Here is a 25627-nt window from a genome sequence, read left to right on the forward strand (position 1 = left end):
ACTGTTGCTGGCACTGTCAGGCCAAATTAATGTTTTAATTTTGAGCGGTTCTTCTCAAATTCTGCATAAAATGGTAGCTTAGGCTGTACCTTATTTTATTCAAAGTTTAACGTTATGTTTAACGTTATGTTCAAAGTTTAACGTTATGTTATCCCACATTGCTTTTCTGACGAGAACAAAAGAGAATCTTAAAAATATTTATAAAGTAGCCAAGTTAAAAGAAAGAGAGAGAAATAATACGTTGCCTATGGCTACAACATATTCACCCTTTCAGACAGTTAAACATCGTTTGTTTGATGGCAGAGAGTGTTGTAGCCTGTTTAATTGATCGCCTCTGTCGTTGCACAGTGAGAAATTAAGATCATTGCAATCCAACGACATAATAATGAAACCGCTGACGGAAAGCCCGTTCCCGCGTCTGGCTTTCCCGCTGGCATCCCCGAGTAGCTGTTACCTGAATTGCACCTGCAGGCGTCACATCCACTTGTCACACACATACACACATACGGTTCCAGGGAGCGCTGATCTCTCACACACGCTCACTCTCCACTCGATTGCAATCGGGTTGCAACAATTTACCACAGACGACTCCTTGATCTCTTGGCGGATCAGTGTTAACGGGCGCGCCTCACATTCGGTCGGCTCACACCTTTACCTCCGTGACTTTGATGGGGACTTGGGCAACAGGGAGAGAAAATGCCTGTGATGAAAGGATTACTTGCTCCTCAGAACACGTTTCTAGACACAATAGCCACACGGTTTGACGGCACACGTAAGTTTGTTCTCTTTCTATTTGATTACCTTAACCTATAGGCCTTCAGTTAGGCTATTCGTTCCGTCTCAACCCGTTTTTTTGCACCTGCTTTCTAATAAGCAATTAGATTGATGGAAATTGCTAAATCAATTAGTAGGGAGATGCCTTTTAGGCATAATGTGTATTTCCTCCTAAAACAGCCAGTGAAATCAAAACACTGCAGTAACAGTGGCTGACGTTAATGCAGGTGGTAGGATATATTTCGAAAATTATTTTTTTCTCCTCAAGATGGAATAGCATAGGTTTAGTTGCTCTTGGTGCACAGGGGTATAGGCTTTATTTGAATGGGCTAGGCTACAGGTAGCCCTTTGCTGCAGTCAAATGACTAGTGGCCTCATGGGTGGAACGTTGTTAATATGTATCATAATTTAATAATAATAAACATTATTTAAAAAAAACTGCTGAAAATCTGGTGTTTCTAACGGGTTTGTTATATTGCAGTCTTCTGTAAAGTGTAATATTGGGATGCAAACTCAAAGTTGAAGACATTTCAACTTTATATCTGGCATAATACAGGTGTCTTCTTTTTTTAAAGCCCATAACCATGTGTGTGAGGTGTAGCCTATATTTTGGTTTCAAAGTAGATTTGTTTAAGACTACCAAGAAACACTCTGTGTGACCCCGATTTAGCCCACTGCAGTAGAAGGATACAATACTTGGCACAGTAAGATTTTTTTGGTTGACACTTCATAATATGATGGAGCTGGGCGCGAGCGCTAGCCTACTGGTCTACGGCCGTAGCACCACTGACAGCAAAGTTCAGCACCACGGACAGTGACTCACCCTCACAAGGGGTTCCGCTTTGACTCGCGCCCACTCAAACTCTGCTAAACAGCAATCCTATCAGGCTAGACAATGTCTAAACCTCGAGAATAGTCTACTCTACTCTGTAAGCAAGTTTACAAATATTCTTGTGCCACTATTACACATTTTACTAATAGTTCCTACACTAAAAATAAAAGTATCCTTTAGGGATTCTTCAAATTGAAACTGTGGGGGAACCCCTATAAGTTCTTCAAATAACCCCTTTTAATGGATCCTTGATTAACCTTTTGAATAACCTTTTGGGGTTCATTTTTGAACTACCCCCTATTATTGTTATTATTCACAATGTTTTAGTTGTCAGTGTTTATTATGATTTTAGTGGCAAAGCAGAATAAAATAATCCAAATATGAGGTAAACTCGCAGAAGAGCCCCATCCAATGGGTATATCCTCTGGCGTATTGATGTTAATGTGTTGATGTTCTCCATATCCATAGCCAGCATTATTTTGCAGTGCATGGTGATCAAACAGGTTTCCTGTTATATTCAGAGGTGTAGGGAGGGTTAAGTCTGTGAATAATAAAACAAATAATTATATAGATGATTAACAAAACATGCACACAACAGTATTAATACCTTGGTTTTTGTGGTAAATGTGAATAAAAAAATGTTTTGATAATGGTTTTCATACACATACCTTGTCCATAATGTAGAGGCCTATGGGATTTTCATTGAAGAGTTAAGGGATGAGGATTGTACATGTGATCTGCATAACATACCAATACCAATTGACATACCTTTGTATGCCTCTTTGTCTGTATACCTGCAGACACAGACACAAAAGTGAGCTGTTCAGTCATCTGCACCCAATACAGCTAGCCTTCAACATATTCTTATAGCATACATATTCTTACCTCTTTGTTGATTGATATCCATTGAATTGTGTCCATTTTCTGTTTTAGAAAGATTTGCACAAATATGAAAAGCTAGATGGTATCATTATAAAACAATATCAAATTAGATCATACAACGGACAAACCTTACCTTAAATTGAGGAGATCTTTTAATTTTTCAGTTAAGTGCCTGCACCTGCTGTCCTTTGAAATTCAAATCCAAATGTTTCAGTTGGGCAGTTAGGTTCCTGCAAGAATCCCCATCGATGAACCCCACCTCCTATGGGGTTCTTGGAAGCATCTCTCGGGGGCAATTTTCAGTGCCAAGAACCCTAAGGTTTCCTCAAAGAACTTTGAGGATCTTAGAAGAACCCTTGTTGAACCCCTAATTGTAAGAGTGTAGTCGTTACATGAAAGCAGTTTTGAAAGTTTTTTCAGATGACATATTCAGACCAACACATTCAGTGGAATGACCATTTATTATTTCCACTCTCTGACCTCCAAGTCCCGCGGTGAGTACAATATTCCCCCTGCGGCACTGACAGTAGCAGTTGCATCTCTCAAAATGAATTGGTCGGCGGCACCATTACAGCAGGTGGGTTCGCTTCCCGAGACAGAGGCACACGCGGGCGTCTTTAAAACGACTGATTTTCTCATTCTTTCTGCTTCAGTCCTGATAAGACATCCATTTGCAGTCCGGGTGGTAATATAACCGTCCTTTGTTCGGGATTTTAGAAGTTTGCAGTGCAGTTTAATGTTGCTTGTTCTACTGCATTAACTCCAAAATTAGGCAGTTGTTTTCTGCATCTGGACCAGAATATGCCTGCTTCTCCTCTCTTCCCCACTCCTTATGGAATTGTCATGCCATTTCATATTTGGCTTGACAATGCTGATGGAATAGGCAAGAGCACAAACAGATCTGGGACCAGTCTAGGCCAGAAGTACCCCGGAGAACTATTTCTGAATCTTTAACTGGTCACAGAAAGGAGATGGCTCCCACTGTGGTGTAGCCTATACTAACTAGCAGGTTGAGGCCTATGTTGTTGGCATATTTATTATTATTTAATTTGTCTCAGCATTGCTCATTTCAAGTCATTCTTGGGAAACAAGTCACCCTAACAATAACACTAATTCTTAACTGATTTACAATCTTCTTCAATGGTAGCTCCCATTTTGGCTTACTGTAATGAGTGGAAACCAGACAGGCCTATATACGTAGCATGGAAGGAACAACTGTGTGAGTTGATAAATGGCTGTGACTGCTATGGCGTCACCACGGACTAACAATAGTCCATACTGCTTTATTCCAGACCTCATAAACAAATAGCAGGAAGATTGAGTGTCACACCATGTTATTTCAGAGGGACAGCAGGTAGCTATGTCTGTTTCCCAAATCGCACCCTATTCCTTTTGTGGTGGACTACTTTTGAACAAGTAGTGCACTATAACGGGAATAGTGTGCCATTTGGGACGCACACGATCCTATCTTAACAGTCTCGCTATGGAATTGAGGCTTAACCAATACAGTACTGCAGTGAGCTACACCACAGCACCCCAATGAATACACCACCGTCCTTGAGCTGCAGCAGCCAGGAACCTGGAATTAACAGGGGTTGGAACTGGACAGGGTAACAAAATGGAAGCAGTGGAGCCTGAGCAGACAAATTGGGTCTGGTGGCTGGTGCCCTGGTCTGACTAGATGGCCAGAGGGGGAAACTCTACACAGGCCTGGTTCAGGGGCTGATGGTGATGAGCCTTCTGCTCTGACGTCATAGTACTGTGGGCCCAGATGAACAGGAAGAGGGAAGAGCTGTCAACTGGCTGACAACATTGTTTGGATTGTCCCCTATAGAGATTCCTTCATTGAAAATAATGGACTCACCCGTGTAACGATATGTGGCAAGACCGGTGTCCCCTATTAAGCCTCCTCAGACTGCACATGCAACAACTGGCTTACACAAGGGGCTGCTGAACATAATTGGTAAAAAATTGTTGTTTTCATGTCAAGACATACAGTAGACTCTAATGGATCAAACTTAGTTTGTTGATTTCGAGACAAAAACCTGCTGACTGAGGATCTGACATAACCACACGTGTATGTGTGTGTGTGTATGTGTGTGTGTGTCTGTGTGTGTGCGTGCATGCATGCATGTGTGCATGTGTCAAGATGTGAACCAACGGGATGTTGAAAAGGCCATCTCATGAATAGAGCCCTCTCCTGTGTACCAGTGCATGTCCAGCTGGTACACCATAAGAAAATATCACCTATCACGTGACATCATCATCATCAATCCATGTTTTGTATATTTTATGTAATACCAGTTACAAGTCATTACTCACTTTTACAATGTAGAATCCACTGACTCAGATTCAGGCATATAGCTTACACATTGGAGAGACATTACGATAGGCCCACGCTATGTGTACTGAATAGTATTGCGCTACCTTTGCATTTAACTTCAGTGGTTCGTGGTTCTGTATGTCTCAGTGGGTAGAGCATGGTGCTTGCACCGCCAGGATAGTGGGTTTGATTCCTGGGGCCGTACGTATAACGTATGCACGCATTACTGTAAGTCGCTTCGGATGAAAGTGTCTGCTAAATGGCATGTACAGTGAGGGAAAAAAGTATTTGATTCCCTGCTGATTTTGTACGTTTGCCCACTGACAAAGACATGATCAGTCTATAATTTTAATGGTAGGTTTATTTGAACAGTGAGAGACAGAATAACAACAACAAAATCTAGAAATATGCATGTCAAAAATGTTATAAATTGATTTGTATTTTAATGAGGGAAATAAGTATTTGACCCCTCTGCAAAACATGACTTAGTACTTGGTGGCAAAACCCTTGTTGGCAATCAGAGGTCAGACATTTCTTGTAGTTGGCCACCAGGTTTGCACACATCTCAGGAGGGATTTTGCCCCACTCCTCTTTGCAGATCTTCTCCAAGTCATTAAGGTTTCGAGGCTGACGTTTGGCAACTCGAACCTTCAGCTCCCTCCACAGATTTTCTATGGGATTAAGGTCTGGAGACTGGCTAGGCCACTCCAGGACCTTAATGTGCTTCTTCTTGAGCCACTCCTTTGTTGCCTTGGCCGTGTGTTTTGGGTCATTGTCATGCTGGAATACCCATCCACGACCCATTTTCAATGCCCTGGCTGAGGGAAGGAGGTTCTCACCCAAGATTTGAGGGTACATGGCCCCGTCCATCGTCCCTTTGATGCGGTGAAGTTGTCCTGTCCCCTTAGCAGAAAAACACCCCCAAAGCATAATGTTTCCACCTCCATGTTTGACGGTGGGGATGGTGTTCTTGGGGTCTTAGGCAGCATTCCTCCTCCTCCAAACACGGCGAGTTGAGTTGATGCCATAGTGCTCCATTTTGGTCTCATCTGACCACAACACTTTCACCCAGTTCTCCTCTGAATCATTCAGATGTTCATTGGCAAACTTCAGACGACCCTGTATATGTGCTTTCTTGAGCAGGGGGACCTTGCGGGCGCTGCAGGATTTCAGTCCTTCATGGCGTAATGTGTTACCAATTGTTTTCTTGGTGACTATGGTCCCAGCTGCCTTGAGATCATTGACAAGATCCTCCCGTGTAGTTCTGGGCTGATTCCTCACCGTTCTCATGATCATTGCAACTCCACGAGGTGAGATCTTGCATGGAGCCCCAGGCCGAAGGAGATTAACAGTTATTTTGTGTTTCTTCCATTTGCGAATAATCACACCAACTGTTTTCACCTTCTCACCAAGCTGCTTGGCGATGGTCTTGTAGCCCATTCCAGCCTTGTGTAGGTCTACAATCTTGTCCCTGACATCCTTGGAGAGCTCTTTGGTCTTTGCCATGGTGGAGAGTTTGGAATCTGATTGATTGATTGCTTCTGTGGACAGGTGTCTTTTATACAGGTAACAAGCTGAGATTAGGAGCACTCCCTTAAAGAGTGTGCTCCTAATCTCAGCTCGTTACCTGTATAAAAGACACCTGGGAGCCAGAAATCTTTCTGATTGAGAGGGGGTCAAATACTTATTTCCCTCATTAAAATGCAAATCAATTTATAACATTTTTGACATGCGTTTATCTGGATTTTTTTGTTGTTATTCTGTCTCTCACTGTTCAGATAAACCTACCATTAAAATTATAGACTGATCATTTCTTTGTCAGTGGGCAAACGTACAAAAGCAGCAGGGGATCAAATACTTTTTTCCCTCACTGTATTATATTATTATATATTAGTGGGTAACATTGGAAATAGTTAATTGCCTTAATTACTTACCCAAACTCCCAGTAGAATGCTCTATAATATTTCCCAAAGTACTCCTCTGTCACAACCATTCTGCAGATTCCAATTTCCCCCCTCAACGCCACGAGCACCTTCACCACCAGACAGGTAATTATATTTACGTATTGACACACTTTTTTAGAGAGAGGTGTGTGTGTGTCGGCTGTGGTACGGCTGCATCTGTGTGTGTCTGTACCTGTATGTGTATGATCATTTGTGTGTGTGTGTGTGTCTATGTGTGTGTGTGTGTCTATGTGTGTGTGTGTGTGTGTGTGTGTGTGTGTGTGTTACGAGAGGAGAGCAGACGAGTCCCATCCGGTCATTAACTTTGCTTTAAAGAAGCGTCTATAATTTAGCCATTGGAAGATTCGCCGGGGGATTGCGATGATTAGAGTTGGACGGCAATGAGTGTTTGAAGCTGGCTCAGGTCTGGCTCAGGTCTGGCTCACGTCTGGCTCAGGTCTCAGCCACAATAGAGAGAACTGTTACATAGATGGAGATCACAGTGGTTCACCTCTCTGTGAAGAGGAACAGTGGTTCACCTCTCTGTGAAGGGGAACAGTGGTTCCCCTCTCTGTGAAGAAGAACAGTGGTTGACCACTCTATGAAGGGGAACAGTGGTTCACCTCTCTGTGAAGAGGAACAGTGGTTCACCTTTCTGTGAAGAAGAACAGTGGTTGACCACTCTATGAAGGGGAACAGTGGTTCACCTCTCTGTGAAGAGGAACAGTGGTTCACCTTTCTGTGAAAACAACCTTTCAAACAATCTTCTCAGGGGTATTCTTCCCACTTAGTGTGATTAGCTTGACCCAAGTCGCACCTTGAGAAACTATGAATTAACTTATTACGTGGTTATTACACATGTATTACATGTTTAATCCTTTATTTATATGAAAGACACTTAGAATGGTGACGACACAAGTGAAAGAAGGCAGTTAAAGGGACAATCAGCAGTTGCTACATCCATCTTTGGACTTATTAATGATATATACCCATTGATTCTTGAAGAATATACTGTAACTTATAAATGCCTCATGAGCTTAGTTGAACTGTCGTACCTCATCAAAACCAAAAATATTAGGTTGTTTTACGCCAATGTTTGTAAACAAAGAAAATGTAAACAAACATGGTTCAAACTATAATTTTGATATCATAGATGGTCAATCCTTGCATCCATAGCTCTGTCTTTAAATTTGAGCCTCATCCCTCAGCTATTTACTGAACCATGGGTGGGGAGGCTGCTTTGTTATTGTTTCTACTGTGGAATTTCTCTTTAAGGAGACTAAGTAAGATGTCAGCACACACTGTCAGCACACAACCATTGGCCTCATTCTAAGGTCACAATACAGTATAGCAACCAAAACATTAAATCGGAGAGACTCCTCTGTTTCCTCTAGAAAAAGTCAGCAGTTCCATAGAAATGTGGCTTCTTCCAGGAGTTCCGAAGTCCTGTCTGTCATCAATGACATTCCACCTTGGTAACAGACTGTCGAAAACGATCGCCAAACAGGGTTTCACAAACGCAAGTCTGGGCAGAGACACATTTTTTTATTTAATTAATTGTTTGAGAGGGAACGAGAGAGGAGGGAGAGTGAGAGAGAAAGAGAGAAGGGGGGAAGAGAGGGAAAATTGATTTGATAAATAGTGAGAGAGGAGAGCGGGTAATCGAGGGACTGAGAGAGCGAGAGAGAGAGAGAGAGAGAGAGAGAGAGAGAGAGAGAGAGAGAGAGAGAGAGAGAGAGAGAGAGAGAGAGAGAGAGAGAGAGAGAGAGAGAGAGAGAGAGAGAGAGAGAGAGAGAGAGAGAGAGAGAGAGAGAGAGAGAGAGAGAGAGAGAGAGAGAGAGAGAGGTGACCCCCTTACAAATGACAGGAATTGATCAAATGTAATGACTCCAGTAATGTTTCTAGTGGTATGAGCCAATGGGATTTGATGATAGAGAGCTAAGGAAAGCTACAGTATGATTAAAACTGAGGGGTTGTCTAATGATTTGCACTCTTCAATTACTCAGTGTGAGAGGATAGTAGTTAAAAGGGCTTTGCGTATGCTTTCATGTAAGTCAGAGTCTAAGTCAGTGTGGGTACGTGCATGCGTGAGTGTTTGAGCGTGTGTGTATGAGCATGTGCATGTGTGTGTGTATTTTGGCACTTTCCTCAAGATAGATTCTGTACTGTGATAATGGATTAGTAGAGAGATGACTGAAGTCATGAATGGGGAGGAGACTCAACTGATCAGCTGGAAATGAGTAAGCTACCCTCCAGACTGTCTGTACTAACATTGATTACCCTGATTTATGCTAATAAAACCACATTTATGTTGTTCTCTAGGTCTTGTAATATTGACCCCGAGGACCTGTGTATTTGCATATTAAAGGGAGCCCAAATTGAGCAAGTTCCCCATTATAAGTACTATTTGGATTGACGATAAGGTCTCTTTTAAAACACATTGAAAAACTGACAAAAAAGCTGAGAATTAAGATTGTTTTCTTTTATAGATTATTATTATTATTATAAATCCTGCCTCACTTTGGAAAGTAGAAGGAAGATTGTTCAAGCAACACTTCTCTCAGTACTTGATTATGGTGATACAATCTACATGCATGCGGCAGCCTCTGTTTTAAAACCTTTAGATTCAGTCTATCACTAAGCACTGCGTTTTACCACTGGGGACAATTTTTGAACACATCACTGCATTTTTATAGTTCTGTTGGCTGAGAGTCTCTGACTACCAGAAGGGCCCAACAGTGGCTACTTTTGGTATATAAAGCGGTTCTTCAGAGACTCCACCATTACCTCAGCTCATGTATTAATTGGAGATCCAGCAATTTTCAGATCCGCTCTCTGGACTGGCTGGTTCTGGAGGTCCCGTGGGTCTCCACTGAGCTGGGGAAAAATGCTTTTAGTTGTTATGCCCCCAGCTCATGGAATAGCCTTCAGGCCACGTTGAAGCTGGACAGTTGAGATACACTTTGAGGGAGATAATATGTGATAGTTGTGTTTGTTTTGATTCATCTTGTTGTATTTATTGTATTGTGTTGCTTTTTGCTTTATGTTGTATTGAATTGTGTGTTCATGTTCACAGGGCTCCCTGTCTAAATAAAAGTAAAAAGTAAATAATAATAATAATTATCATTGATTATCATTATCATTGATTACCCTGGTCAGCTTGGTATGACTGTAATAGGCCTAACTGTTTCTGTTTGACTGTATTACGGTCACTTTGGTTGGACTGTATTATGTAACCTGGGTTACCTTGGTTTGACTGTATTATGTAACCTTGGTTACCTTGCTTGGACTGTAACCTTAATTGCTTTGTTTGACTTTGACGAGATGGACCCCGCCTAACACCGAAGTCATGTGACCTGTCTTTTGCAAATGCTCAGATGGATGGATGTGAGGGAAGCCTCCAGAAACTCTCCTCCTCCTCTCACTCCATTCTCTCTCCTTCTCAGTTCCTCTCCTGCTTCACCTCTCCACCTACCCCTTCATCTCACCCCTTCCTTACAGTATCAAACGTTCTTAACTCTCTCTCCGTTCCCTCCATCCATGCTTCCCCACACTTGTTCAGCTCACAAATCACAAGCATTCTGTAAATAGCTCAGGTGTTGCCGTTCAGGATGGGAAAGAAGTGTCGCGGAGGGGTGTACATTACCAGTCAAAGGTTTAGACACACCTACTCATTCAAGGGTTTTTCTTATTTTTACAATTGTCTACATTGTAGAATAATAGTGAAGACATCAAAACTATGAAATAACACATATGGAATAATGTAGTAACCAAAAAAGTTAAACATATATTTGATATTTGAGATTCTTCAAATAGCCACCCTTTGCCTTGATGACAGCTTTGCACGCTCTTGGCATTCTCTCAACCAGCTTCATGAGGTAGTCACCTGGAATGCATTTCAATTAACAGGTGTGCCTTCTTAAAAGTTAATTTGTGGAATTTCTTTAAGCCTTGAGACAATTGAGACATGAATTGTGTATGTGTGCTATACAGAGGATGAATGGGCAAGACAAAATATTTAAGTGCCTTTGAACAGGGCATGGTAGTAGGTGCAAGGTGCACCAGTTTGTGTCAAGAACTGGAACTATCACGTTTCAGGAGAAGACCCAGATGCAGACAGTGTTGAAGTAACAAAAGTTAGAGGTCAGTAATCCAGATCAGAGTCAGGGCAAGCAGAGGTCAATAATCCAGGGTGGTGTGACAAGGTACAGAACGGCAGGCAGGCTCAGGGTCAGGGCAGGCAGAGGTCAATAATCTAGGGTGGTGTGACAAGGTACAGAACGGCAGGCAGGCTCAGGGTCAGGGCAGGCAGAATGGTCAAAACCGGAAAAACTAGAATACAGGAACTTAAGAAAGACAGGAGCAAGGGGAAAACCGCTGGTAGGCTTGACAAAACAAAACGAACTGGCAACAGACAAACAGAGAACACAGGTATAAATACACTGGGGATAATGGGGAAGATGGGCGACACCTGGAGGGGGGTGGAGACTGTATTGACCTGCCCTGTGACCTGCCCTTTCTGGAACTGCAAGGAGTAACAATGTAGCTTAAATAATTCCTTTGATGATACAGCAGTAGCAATACAAGGAAATAACATCTAAAGAAGAGACAGGAGTGCCAATGGTGGAGGTGTTGCTGTATATATTCAGAGCCATATCTCTGTAATGCTTAGAGAAGATCTAATGTCAAGTGTTATTGAAGGGTTATGGTTGCAGGTTCACCTGCCTCATCTAAAGCCTATTATTTTAGGGTGTTGCTATAGGCCACCAAGTGCTAACAGTCAGTATCTAGATAATGTGTGTGAAATCCTTGACAGTGTACAGTATGTGATGTAAACAGAGAGGTCTACTTTCTTGGGGACCTGAATATTGACTGGTTTTCATCAGTCTATCTGCTCAAGAGGAAGCTTCTCACTGTAACCAGTGCTTGTAATCTGGTTCAGGTTATTAATCAACCTACCAGGGTATTTACAAACACTACAGGAACTATATTATATTATGTATTGATCACATTTTTACTAATACTTGTCATGACTGTCCTGTGAGGATCCAATGGGTCAGATCAGCTTGGCAATGGATTACAGTAACCAGACCTTCTCTAACCCACAGAAGAGGGGAGGAGGGAACTGGGCCGGTTTGACAGCTCACACCCTGTCGTAAATTAAAGGAGAGGATCTAGGGTCTCCCTCTCCAGTATTAACCAAAGGAATGTCTTTGTTAACAGTCTTCCCGCCAAAACTCTAACAGTCTCGAAAGCGAATGTTGGAACAATATTTCTAACATAAGAACGTGGGGAATGGTCAGAGATTATCTAAAGAATAGTCATGTCATAAAGTTTGTTATTTTGTGATGTCATTAAAAATGGTATCAAGAAAATACTGTAACTCGGAAAGTATATCCCCTTTATCTGTCAAGTCTCTATCCTTTACATTGTATAAGAAATGTGAAAAATGATGAAAGTATTATTGTTGATATGGATGTGATTTTAGTTTTCTAATGAGATAATTGTTTTTCATATAAGCTTTGCACAGTAAGTAGCCACGCCCCGAGTGATCTCAGAGAGCGTGTCAGCATGATGGAACGCCCCTTTAACCAGAGTGTATAAAAGGATTGGTTAAGAAATTAACATCAGACCAGAAAGCGTGAAGTGGAAGCTACACGTTTAAAATGTTTGGAACTTTGAACCTCGACACGAGGTGAAGAAAATAAACTCACCTACCAGACCAGGAATACTTGAGCTGCAGCTCATGTCTCTAGTGGTTTGAACCCTGAAAATCAACCTGAGGTGGAGACGATAAAGTCGCCTCTCTGACAACCACTGTTACGGCTGATTAGCTGTCTTAAGTACGGTATCTAGAAAAGTTAAGTTAAGTTGAACCATTCTATTACTCTCTTCAATCCATTGTCTACTGGGGACCATTGAAACGGCTGATTGGCCTATCTTCAGAGGACCAATCATCCAGATTGAGTGAAAGGAAACACCACACTTTAGTTCTGTTCAAGACTACATGACAAGTCATTGGAGCCACGGACAAATAAGAAGAAGGACATTGTGACCTCTTGTGGACAATCAGATCCTTACACGCAAGGAGACCCAGCCAAACCCTTTCCAAGAAGGCTTGGTGTCGACAGAGATAAATGGCAAATGAAGGCATTCACACGTAAATACATTCATGATTTCTTACTCCAAACAGGTGGCGGTTCGTGTGCAAAGTATTATGATTACTGTGAGAGTAGTTTCCAAATGTATCCAAGTGTTGTGTCTCTCTTTCTCTCTCTCTCCCTCTCTCTGTCTACCCCTCCCTCTTTTGGTAAACAAGCAGTCATGTTGTTGTTAGTCCGTTAGGGACCCTTTATCTCATGTAATAAGTGTGTATGTTTTTTCTGTGTTATTATTTAGTTAGCTAGTAAATAAATATTTAAACCAATTTGTGTAGTACTGAATCATGAGTAAGGCTGGGGGTTTTTCAGATCTAAGAAGGTTACGACTGTTCAGAATTATGATATGATAAGAGGTTATGATTTAATACGTTGACTGTTTTATGGATGTGATAGGTAAAGACCTTTAATTCAGGCAATGGTAATTCTTTAAACAACTTCTTCTGTGGTGCCCCAAATCCTAATGAGTTAATTGTTACATTATTAATTTAATCGAGGAACAATTAAACATAGGTATTTCATTCGATAAATAACAGTCATCAGAATAATGAAAGTCACGTCATGACATACTGTAGAACTTTGTTCTAAAGCTGGATCGGTACCCACTGATGCAGTGATCAGAATATAGCGGCTATATCCAGGAAAGCCAAGGTTCCAACAGCTGGGCCTAAAATAGTGTATTAGAGATCATACAAAAGATTTGGCTGTGACTCGTGGATGATGTTAAAAAATATTTGTTTGTCTGATGTGATTAATAAGGAGCATCCAGATGCTGCACTTGAAAGAGATGGGGCGAAAGGATTGGCTAACAAATCTGGCTGCACATCTGACTGGCTGACTTACATTAAATTGAAAAATTATGTGACTAAACTCAACAAAAAGAAGAAGACACTGTATTATGAAGCCAAGATCAATTATATAAAGCACTGGTCACCAACCTTTTCTGAGTCAAGATCACTTTTGCAGTCAAAAAGTAAGCTGAGATCTACCGCACAGAATTTCTTTAAGAAATGTAACATTAACCTAATAAAAACAGTTCTGTAGGAATGAGGTTTGTGCAGTAGACCTAAAACATTATCACAGCATATTGGCTATATGCCTGGCCTGCCAATATTGTTATTCTCATACCATATTATATTTCAAAACTCAAGCTTCGATAACAAAATAGATCAGTTGGTGTAGCACTTGCGAGGCACAGCTGAGCTTAAATTGAAATAATTAGCAAATAATTACCTTTTTTATTTTACTGGACTGATGATACTGTACTTGCATCTGATGGTCATGGTGCGTTCAAGACAACTGGGAACTCTGAAAAAAAATGAGGTCAAACCATGACGTCAGTGACCTTCAGGTCCGATTGTTGGAGCTCTAGAAAGATGCTAGAGTTTCTGACTTGGAATTCAGAATTGGATGACTGTTCAAAATGATGTTTCCCAGTCGGATCTAGTTTTTCTTCCGAGTACCCAGTTGTCTTGAATGCACTAAACTCGGAAGTCTGAGATTTCCGAGTTCCAAGTTCGCAGATGTTTTGAACATGGAATTAGTCTCAGCAGAGGGAGGGAGAGAGCAGCAGAGGGTCCTCATCTCACGGTCCCTACTTTCTCCTTCCTTTCCTCCGGTGAGACTAACCAGAGAGAGGGGACACCGTTTTCGACCTGATGGCAAAACTCGAGTTGCACCACATCTGCCTCATACACAAATTAATGTTGTTCCTATGACCAGAGAAAGTTAAATATTAATTGATATTAAAATAGACACATTGAGCTGCTAATAATAGGCCTACTTGGCTACTCATTCATTGCAGCTGCAACACGAGTGTAAGTAAGGAGAAATGCTTTTTATAAACGCTTTTTATGTTTTGTAATAGTGTTGCCTAAAACAATGTTGTCAGTGCTGAATAAAAACGTAGACATGAACTCACTCATAAAAACAGCAGCTCTTTGCTGTATTCTTTGACAGTCTCTGGTCATGGTTTTAAATGTTATGAAATCTCACGTGGCTAGTATCAAACTTTGCTGTGGCCGGGGTCGTGGAAGCTGTAGGCAAGGTGATTTGAGCTATCCGATTCACCAGCGCAGTAGGCACACTCAATTTAGCCACAGATCTCCCTACGGAGGCCTGGAGGGAAGCCAAAGTCATTCCGCAACCCAAGAATGATATAGCGGCCTTTACTGGTTCTAACAGCCTGCTGCCAGCTCTTAGCAAACTGTTGGAAAAAATGGTGTTTGACCAAACACAATGCTATTTCTCTGTAAACAAATTAACAACAGACTTTCAGCATGCTTATAGAGAAGGGCACTCAAGATGTACTGCACAAGATGTACTGTACGACACAAATGACTGATGATTGGTTGAAAGAAATTAATAACAAGAAGATTAAGGGAGCTGTACTGTTAGATTTCAGTGCAGCCTTTGATATTATTGACCATAACCTATTCTTGAAGAAACGTATGTGTTATGGCTTTTCAACCTCTGCCATATTGTGGATTCAGAGCTATCTATCTAATAAAACACAGAGGGTCTTCTTTAATGGAAGGTTCTCTAATGTTAAACATGAAGTGTGGTGTACCGCAGGGCAGCTCTCTTGGCCCTCTACTCTTTTCTATTTTTACCAATAACCTGCCACCAGTTAAATGTAACTAAATGTAATCGGAAATGTAATCTACGTAATCCCCAAAAGTAATTATTTATCATGAGAGGGTCATAAACAATAACTAGTAATGCTGCATACTCCAAGAAAGATTCAAATCTCACCTTTCTGGTAAAAATAGGTATAGATTGCTGAGGTGTAGTCCGTTTTGAGGACACAAGCTCAAGTACAGAGTAAAAATATGATAAAAATATGAAATATTTTATATTATATATTTCCTATTCTACAAAACTGTATGAATAAGGCTTGAAATTACTTATATGCTTTCTAAATATAATATAATACAATTACACAATGACTAACTATAAGATTTCATCTTCCTTATAACTGTAAAATACATATTTGTATGTTTAGTGTTAGAGAAAATGTGTATGTTTTCTAAAGGTCTCTCTTGATTAAAACGTCTGCCCCCATCGCTGTGAACGTCTCACAGAGCTCTACACTCTTAGAAAAAAGGGTTCCAAAAGGTTTCTTTGGCTGTCCCCATAGGAGAACCCTTTTTGGTTACAGGTAAAATCTACATGGAACTCAAAAGGGTTCTACCTGGAACCAAAAAGGGTTCTTCAAAGGGTTCTCCTATGGGGACAGCCAAAGAACCCTTTTAGGTTCTAGATATAACCTTTTTTTTCTAAGAATGTAGCCTGGCTTCCTGAGCTGGTTAGGAACTCACCATTCATCTCATATTAATTTTGTCCGTCTATGACAAACAGAAAGTGCTTTTTGTTTAACATCTATGAATAATCTTAGATTAATGGATATAAATCGATCTCTGAATGTGCTACGGTGATGAAACCACTCTCTCCTGCTGCACTACGATGTAAGCATTGCAGGCATGTCAGTGGCTGTGACATAGCATTCAGCAAGGAGTTGATGGACAGTCGGAGGAGCGAATGACACATATGCTACTGGGTCCATGGGAACCAGGGCTATCGCTTAATGCAAACCATTTAGATCAACGGTGTCGACAGATCGATTTATAAGCGACAATGTCGGTTGGAACCGGTACCAGAACCATGCAGGTCCCCTAAACAGGGGACCTTACATCTAAGAGGATACCCTGTGTGTCCATGCATGCTGATGATTCAACCCTATACGCACAGCTAGTGAAAGGACTACAAACCTAAATAAAGAGTTGCAGTCAGTTTTAGAATGGGTGGCCAGTAATAAACTGGTCCTGAACATCTCTGAAACAAAGAGCATTGTATTTGGTACAAATCCTAGACCTCAGCTGAATCTGGTAATAAATGGTGTGGCTGTTGAGCAAGTTGAAGATACTAAATTATTTGGTGTTACCTTAGATTGTAAACTGTCATGATTCAATGGTTGTAAAGATGGGGAGAGGTCTGTCCGTAATAAAGAGATCCTCTGCTTTTTTGACACCACACTCCACAAAGCAAGTCCAGCAGTCTCTAGTTTTATCTTATCTTGATTATTGTCCAGTCATATGGTCAAGTGCTTCAAAGAAGGACCTAGTTAAGCTGCAGCTGGTCTAGAACAGAGTCGCACGTCTTGCTCGTCATTGTAATCAGAGAAGAAATATCAATACAATGTATGCCAGTCTCTCTTGGCTGAGAGTTGAGGAAAGACTGCATCACTTTTAGTTTTTATAAAAAACATCAATGTGTTGGAAATTCCCAATTGTTTGTATAGTCACCTTACAGCACTGACACACACGCTTACCCCACCAGACATGCCACCAGGGGTCCATTCACAGTCCCCAGGTCCAGAACAAATTCAAGGAAACGTACAGTATTATACAGAGCCATGATTGCATGGATCTCCCTTCCATTCCATCTCATATAGCACAAGTGAACAGCAAACTTGGTTTCAAAAAACGAATAAAGCAACACCTCACGACACAACGCTTCTCCCCCATGTGACCTACTTTTTGTATGTACTGTCATGTATGTGTAACTGATAGATGCATACACACAGACGCACACTACATGTTAACATTTTTAAATGTATGTATTTTGTCTGTAATGTCTTTTGCGTTATATGTCGAACCCCAGTAAGACTAGCTGTCGCCATTGGCGTCAGCTAATGGGGATCCTAATAAAATGAAAATAAAAAATAATAATATCAAAAGCATGACCCTGACCTGACCTCTGACCTACTCTCCTACACCTGTCAATGATTAAGTATTGAAGGGAAACTTCACCGCTAGATACTATTTGGGGTGTTTTTCCAGTCTCCCTATATAATGATGAGTGATGAGAGGATGTTTCAGACATAACTATGCACTATAGCTGTATTTTCTTCTTCTTTTTGCGCCGGGAGAGTTCAACCAATGACGTCATTAGTTGATTGCGCCTGCTGTCTGATCTAAAAATGAATGGAGTCATGTTTTGTTGCAATTATTGGGCCTTTGTGTTTCGCCGATTGCAGGATCACGCTAGCAGCGAGTAGATATGGTTGTCGTTGTTCAATAGAGCCATTGGACTTGTCTCAACGATGTTCCTATCTGCCAGGACATTGCTGTATATCTAGGTCGACTCATTTTCCCTGGCTAGCTTACGGGTTAATGGGAGCTATGTTGCCGTCTACTGTCTATCCAAGACTGCTAAATAATTAGCTACAATGGCTGCTTTTGATGATTCCTCTTTCCAAGAAGAGCTGGACAACGAAACATTGTTTTGACTTTGGCTTGATGACTCATATTAGTCTTGGAGTAACTATACCTGTGTATACCTAGCTAGTTAAAGTGTGTCTGTGAGATGTCATTCTACACCATGCTGCTACAGTAGGAATACAGAGAGTACACAACGTCTTACTCTCACAGACAATACCACTTGGATACAAAGAAGTTGATGACTCTCAAGAGGAGATGTGAAAGGTCCCATAACAACAAACTCCCCTTGAATCAAAGTGACTCCGAACACCTCACTGCACCACCCAAACACACCATATGCAATTATTCCCTTTGTAGAACTGTAGTAATTATAGGCATTAGTAGTATATTTTTCTTCTACTGTATATACAGTGCATTCGGAAAGTATTCAGACCCCTTGACTTTTTTCACATTTTGTTTCCGTTACAGCCATATTCTAAAATGGATTCAATAGTTTTTCCCCCTCATCAATCTACACACAATACCCCATAATGACAAAGCAAAAACTGAATGTTATAAATGTTTGCAAAAAAATGGAAATATGACATTTACATAAGTATTCAGACCCTTTACTCAGTACTTTGTTGAAGCACCTTTGGCAGCGATTACAGCCTCAAGTATTCTTTTGTATGATGCTACAAGCTCTCCTATTCTTCTCTGCAGATCCTCTCAAGCTCTGTCAGGTTGGATGGGGAGCATCGCTGCACAGCTATTTTCAGGTCTCTCCAGAGATGTTCGTTCGGGTTCAAGTCCGGACTCTGGCTGGGCCACTCAAGGACATTAAGACACTTGTCCCGAAGCCACTCCTGTGTTGTCTTGGCTGTGTGCTTAGGGCTGTTGTCCTGTTGTCCCCAGTCTGAAGTCCTGAGCGCTCTGAAGCAGGTTTTTATCAAGGGTCTCTCTGTACCTTGCTCCGTTCATCTTTCCCTCGATCCTGACTAGTCTCCCAGTCCCTGCCGCTGAAAAACATCCCCACAGCATGATGCTGCCACCACCATGCTTCACCGTAGGGATGGTGCCAGGTTTCGTCCAGACGTGAGGCTTGGCATTCAGGCCAAAGAGTTCAATCTTGGCTTCATCAGACCAGAGAATCTTGTTTCTCATGGTCTGAGAGTCCTTTAGGTGCCTCCAAGCGTGCTGTCATGTGCCTTTTACTGAGGAGTGGCTTCCGTCTGGCCACTCTACCATAAAGGCCTGATTGGTGGAGTGCTGCAGATAGGGTTGTCCTTCTGGAAGTTTCTCCCATCTCCACAGAGGAACTCTGGAGCTCTGTCAGAGTGACCATCGGGTTCTTCATCACCTCCCTGACCAAGGCCCTTCTCCCCCGATTGCTCAGTTTGGCCAGGCGGCCAGCTCTAGGAAGAGTCTTGGTGGTTCCAAACTTACACTTAAGAACGATGGAGGCCACTGTGTTCTTGGGGACTTCAATGCTGCAGAAATGTTTTGGTACCCTTCCCCAGATCTGTGCCTCAACACAATCCTGTATCGGAGCTCTACGGACAATTCCTTCGACCTCATGGTTTGGTTTTTGCTCTGATATGCACTGTCAACTGTGGGACCTTATACAGACAGGTGTGTGCCTTTCCAAATCATGTCCAATCAATTGAATTTACCACAGGTGGACTCCAATCAAGTTGTAGAAACATCTCAAGGATGATCAATGGGAACAGGATGCACCTTCGCTCAATTTCGAGTCTCACAACAAAGGGTCTGAATACTTATGTAAATAAGGTATTTCTGTTTTTTATTTTTAATACATTTGCAAAAATGTCTAAAAACCTGTTTTCGCTTTGTCATTATGGGGTAGTATGTGTAGATTGATGAGGATATATATATATATATATATAAAACATTTTAGAATAAGGTTGTGATGTAACAAAATGTGGAAAAAGTCAAGGAGTCTGAATACTTTCCGAATGCACTGTATATACAAAAGTATGTGGACACCCCTACAAATGAGTGGATTCGGCTATTTCAGCCACACCCGTTGCTGACAGGTGTATAAAATTGAGCACACAGCCATGCAATTTCCATAGACAAACATTGGCAGTATAATGGCCTTACTGAAGAGCTCAGTGACTTTCAGCATGGCACCGTCATAGGATGCCACCTTTCCAACATCTCAGTTCGTAAAACTTCTGCCCTGCTAGAGCTGCCCCGGTCAACTGTAAGTGCTGTTATTGTGAAGTGGAAATGTCTAGGAGCAACAATTGCTCAGCCGCAAAGTGGTAGGCCACACAAGCTCACATAATGGGACCGCCGAGTGCTGAAGCGCGTAACACGTAAAAATCATCTGTCCTCGGTTGCAACACACTACCGAGTTCCAAACTGCCTCTGGAAGCGTCAGCACAAGAACTGTTCGCCGGGAGCTTCATGAAATGGGTTTCCATGGCCTAGCAGCCGCACACAAGCCTAAGATCACCATGCACAATGCCAAGCGTCGGCTGGAGTGTTGTAAAGCTCGCCGCCATTGGACTCTGGAGCAGTGGAAATGTGTTCTCTGGAGTGATGAATCACGCTTCACCATCTGGCAGTCCGATGGACAAATCTGGGTTTGGCGGATGCCAGGAGAACGCTACCTGGCTGAATGCATAGTGCTAACTTTAAAGTTTGGTGGAAGAGGAATAATGGTCCGGGGCTGTTTTCCATGGTTTGGGCTAGGCCCCTTAGTTCCAGTGAAGGGAAATCTTAATGCTACAGCATACAATGACATTCTAGATGATTGTGTGCTTCCAACTTTGTGGCAACAGTTTGGGGAAGGCCCTTTTTCTATTTCAGCATGACAATGCCCCCGTGCACAAAGCGAGGTCCATATAGAAATAGTTTGTCGAGATCGGTGTGGAAGAACTTGACTGACCTGCACAGAGCCCTGACCTCAACCCCATCGAACACCTTTGGTATGAATTGGAACACCGACCGTGAGCCAGGCCTAATCTCCCAACATCAGTGACCTCACTAATGCTCTTGTGGCTGAATGGAAGCAAGCCCCTGCAGCAATGTTCCAACATCTAGTGGAAAGCCTTCCCAGAAGAGTGGAGGCTGTTATAGCAGCAAAGGGGGGACAAACTCCATATTAATGCCCATGATTTTGGAATGAGATGTTCGACAAGCAGGTGTCCACATACTTTTGGTGTTGTGGTGTTTATAGTGAAATAGAGCAGCGGTGATATGTCCCTTTAAATAATTATTGATTCTCACTGAGCAGAAGTGAGGTATGTGTCCCAAATGACACCCTATTCCCTATGTAGGGAGAGCGACAGGACCCTCTCCCTCTCCCCACCTACCTCTTCCCTCTCCCTCTCCGTTTTCTCCTCTCCCTTTCCCCCTCTCCCTCCTCTCTCCCTCTTCTGACCTCCGTCTCTCTCTCGCTCTCTCTCTCTCTATCTCCGCCTCCCTTTCCCTCTCCCACTCTCCCTCTTCTGACCTTCCTCCCCTCTTCATCCCTCTCCCTCTCCCTCTTCCCTCCTCTGTCCTTCTCCCCAGCTCCCTCTCCCCCTCACCCTTTCCCTGTCCCCACCTCCCTCCCCTCTTCCTCCCTCCTCCCTCTCTCCCTCTCTCTTCCTCCATCTCTCCTTCCCTATGGGGGATCTCATGCAGCTGTCAGATAGTGTGAGCACAGGGGGAGATGATCTATGTGGTTACACAGGAGCAATTAGAGAGAGCGAGAGAGAGAGAGAGAGAGAGAGAGAGAGAGCGAGAGAGAGAGAGAGAGAGAGATAGAGAGAGAGGAATAAGAAAGAGAAAAATGTAAATACAACCTATATTTATCTGTTTGTTTATTTTCCCTTTCATACTTCAACTATTTGCACATTGTTACAACACTGTAAATAGCCAATAATATCACATTTCAAATGTCTGTTATTTTACATTTCTTGTGAGTGTAATGTTTACTGTTAATTTCTGATTGTTTATTTCCCTTGTTAATTTCCTGTCTATTTCACTTGCTTTGGCAATGTAAACATATTCTTCCTATGCCAATAAAGCCCTTTCAATTGAATTGAATGGAATTGAGAGAGCGAGAGGGGGAGATGCTAGAAGTGGAGAAGAGTGTTGACATAGGAAGGAGGTTAGAGGAGAGAAGTGGAGAGGACTGTTGATGGAGGGAAGGATGTTTGAGGAGAGAGATCAGTGTGGGGATGGACTGGGTGAATGTGTGAGGTTGGGTTGATATTACAAAATGAGTTGCTTATGATTATTCAAAAGTGTATGCAACCCCCACTGCCCCAAATCAGTCCCATGCCTGGATTCAATCTGGGCCATTAGAGTGCAAGCCACATCCAGATGGGGACACCTGTGTGTGTGTGTGGGCTTGTGTGTGTATCTGTGTGTATCTGTTTGTTTGTGTGTGTGTGAGAGAGAGAGAGAGAGAGAGAGAGAGAGAGAGAGAGAGAGAGAGAGAGAGAGAGAGAGAGAGAGAGAGAGAGAGCAGGCAGAGTTAACTGTAATCATTTCAGCCAGCTTCAGCAAAAACAATTTGGCAGTATGATATGCAGACAGTGCTTACAAAGCAGTAAATACATACTGTAAGCTCTGTATGGTGTAGGCAAACCCAGTCACAAACAGACACGCACTCACGCATGCATGCACACACGTATACACAAATGCACACACACACACACACACACACACACACACACACACACACACACACACACACACACACACACACACACACACACACACACACACACACACACACACACACACACACACACACACACACACACACACACACACACACACACACACACACACACACACATACACACACACACTCACACACACACATACACACACACACATACACACACACACACACACATACACACACATCTCTTCAGTGAGTCAGAGAGCATGGAGACAGATAGAACTCTGTGTCAATAAAGGAATTATGAAACGGAATGTTTGCATTCCTCCTCGTTGAGGGACATTGTGGTTCTGAAGCGGATTTAAACACAGAATTACCATAGTTTCCTTTGACAAAGGTTGACACGAGACATAAAACAATTACATATCACTGGTGGGAAAAGAGATTGTTGTGGCAGACACACCCTCCACCCACACACGCTCCTCCACTCACCCGCAAACCCTCCTTCCCTCACCCACACACCCTCCTCACCCTCACCTTCACACCCTCCTCACCCTCACCTTCACACCCTCCTCCCCTCACCCACACACCCTCCTCCGCTCACCCACACACGCTCCTCCCCTCACCCACACACCCTCCTCCCCTCACCCACACACCCTCCTCCATTCACACTTCAGTAACTCTTTAATTAGAGCAGGAATGGGCATCTTTGGTCCTCAGGGGCCCAAGTGTCTGTCTGCTAGTTTCTGTTCTCACTCTCAGACCTGCTTTAGATTGGGGAAACAGGTGTGTCACTCTGAGCAATCAGTGACTTAATGGATCAATTAATCTCTAGGCAACAGAGAATGGCTGAATCAGCAGACACTCAGGCCCCTGAGGACTGGAGTTGCCTGAGCCCAACCCTGAACAACAGTGTCTGCAGTGTCAGTTTATACCCTCATACACTATCCACAGTGGCCTAAAGCGGATCCTCACTGTCACAACTATTCATTAACTTGATTCCCTGTCTTGTCTTGACAAGACAACTACTATATGCTGGCCTTCAGACTAGCCTAAATTCACATCATCATCATTAAGTGTATAGTAATAATCTTAGGCTGGGATTCAATCTGATCCGTGATAGATCCGCGTTATAGCGCACTTGACATTTAAAGGTCATTTCCGATTGAGCTGACGTCTGTGGCGTGTTTACTGTGGACGTGATCTCTGTGAACATCGGGGAAAATGCCTTTAAAAGACGCATTTGTTGGCTGTCCACAGTGCTTTTCATTAGTGCCGGCTAATCAGCCGGTTACTGACTCATTTTCAGCCAGCTACATTTTCCACATCATGTTTTTAGGCTACTTTTCATTTTTAAGTTTCAATTCGCTAGTCCGTAGAGCCCTCTCCCACTAGAATGAACGATATGCATCTTCTAGTGATCTATTGATAGGCAGTACAGAGCAAGAGGCTAAGCGAGAGGTTTCACTCTCACCAGAATCTGTCCAAAATAAGCCCAATGCGTTTCTAGGGGCTTATTTTGGACGTAAGATTGTCGCCTGCCTTCTCGCCTTTGGGACAACGACTGCCATTGTTAGGGCGGAGACAGGAGCATCTCGTCATTATATAGCTTACAGATCTCTGGTTGCGGTCAAATTTATTTACACGGAGGAGAGAACGTGGTGCTCGTGAATTTACACGTCCAATGTAACGTAAGTAGTAACGATGAGTCGAAATCCACTACGTAGCCTAATTATTGTTTTCTGACACATTCACTGATTTTCTTTCATGTGATTCACATACGCGGAGTCGTGGCACATAGGCTATTTACTGTGCGTTGATTGACAACTGAACAGCAACTATTGACTAGTTTATAAAAAGGTGTCGAACTGACTGAATAAATTCGATCTCCTATATCTCTTTGCCATTCATAAATCATGCAACGTGGGTATATGTCCATGGTATCACATCGGGACAAGTAAACCAAAGGATTTCCTAGGTTTCCTTTCCTAGGATGTCGGGTCTTGCCAGACAGTGATACTGAAGTGAGTGACTCTCGTCTCGTCAGTCAGTGTAGCCTACCGAATCGCATCGGTGAGAGAGCAGTTCATTTGTCTCCCTAATTTACATAGGCTACTGGTATGCCTAGGCTTTTGGGCAATTATCTGCAGATAATTTATGAAAACATTCGATTAAGATAGTGAATCATCACTGCAGGAACAATAGGTAGTGGAGAGCATCATTCTGGTCCAAATATGATAATTAGGGCCCTCACGGAATCCATAAAAGGATATTCAAAAATGTATTGACCTTAGTAGGGAATCAACTAAAAGTATTACAAATTAATTAATTTGGCCAAGTTTATCATATACTGTATGAACAGAATGCATCAGTGATTCGTTTTTCCTGCGACTTTCTGAAGAGGCAACGAGAATGCCCCTGTCTGTGTGTGTGCAGTAGCCGTTAGCGATTAACCTTCTCAAAGAAATGTTAACTACAAAGTAACCTATGCTTACCTGGCAGAATTATATTATGATTATTTACATCAATCCAGTGGGTTTTTGTTTTGCAAACTCTATCATCACAAAAACACTGCTAAACAACAGCCTCTTGCTAGGTGTGCACTTAAATTAACGGCTAACTACACCCAAAATTAAAAGTCTCTCCGATTTTTCCCAGACCTCAAAAGTGGTCTCCTGATGTGGTTTAAGCATTTTTTGTTCCCCCCCCCAAAAGTGTGATTTTTAGAGTAAAAAAACAAACAAAACGGAAACCTGAAAAATCAAAACCTTAAATGTATTTTTCAAGATAATGTGGGCTATTTACTTAATTTTTCTGTTTTAATAAAATACATAATTTGAAGAACAAACATCATTGTGGCAATAAA

The 25627-nt window shown here is 42.3% G+C and overlaps 1 protein-coding gene across 1 annotated transcript in view; it reads left to right on the top strand.

Annotated features, from left to right (window-relative positions):
• The first annotated feature begins 560 nt into the window (after window positions 1–560).
• Window positions 561–25627, top strand: part of LOC121572060 (potassium voltage-gated channel subfamily H member 8-like) — a 98802-nt gene continuing 73735 nt past the window's right edge. The window contains exon 1 of the mRNA XM_041883935.2: window positions 561–772. Within this exon, the coding sequence (XP_041739869.2) occupies window positions 697–772 (76 nt within the window). The 5' untranslated portion in view covers window positions 561–696. The remainder of the gene's footprint in view (window positions 773–25627) is intronic.

Source organism: Coregonus clupeaformis, chromosome 8 (genome assembly GCF_020615455.1).
Source record: "Coregonus clupeaformis isolate EN_2021a chromosome 8, ASM2061545v1, whole genome shotgun sequence".
Lineage (NCBI taxonomy): Eukaryota > Metazoa > Chordata > Actinopteri > Salmoniformes > Salmonidae > Coregonus > Coregonus clupeaformis.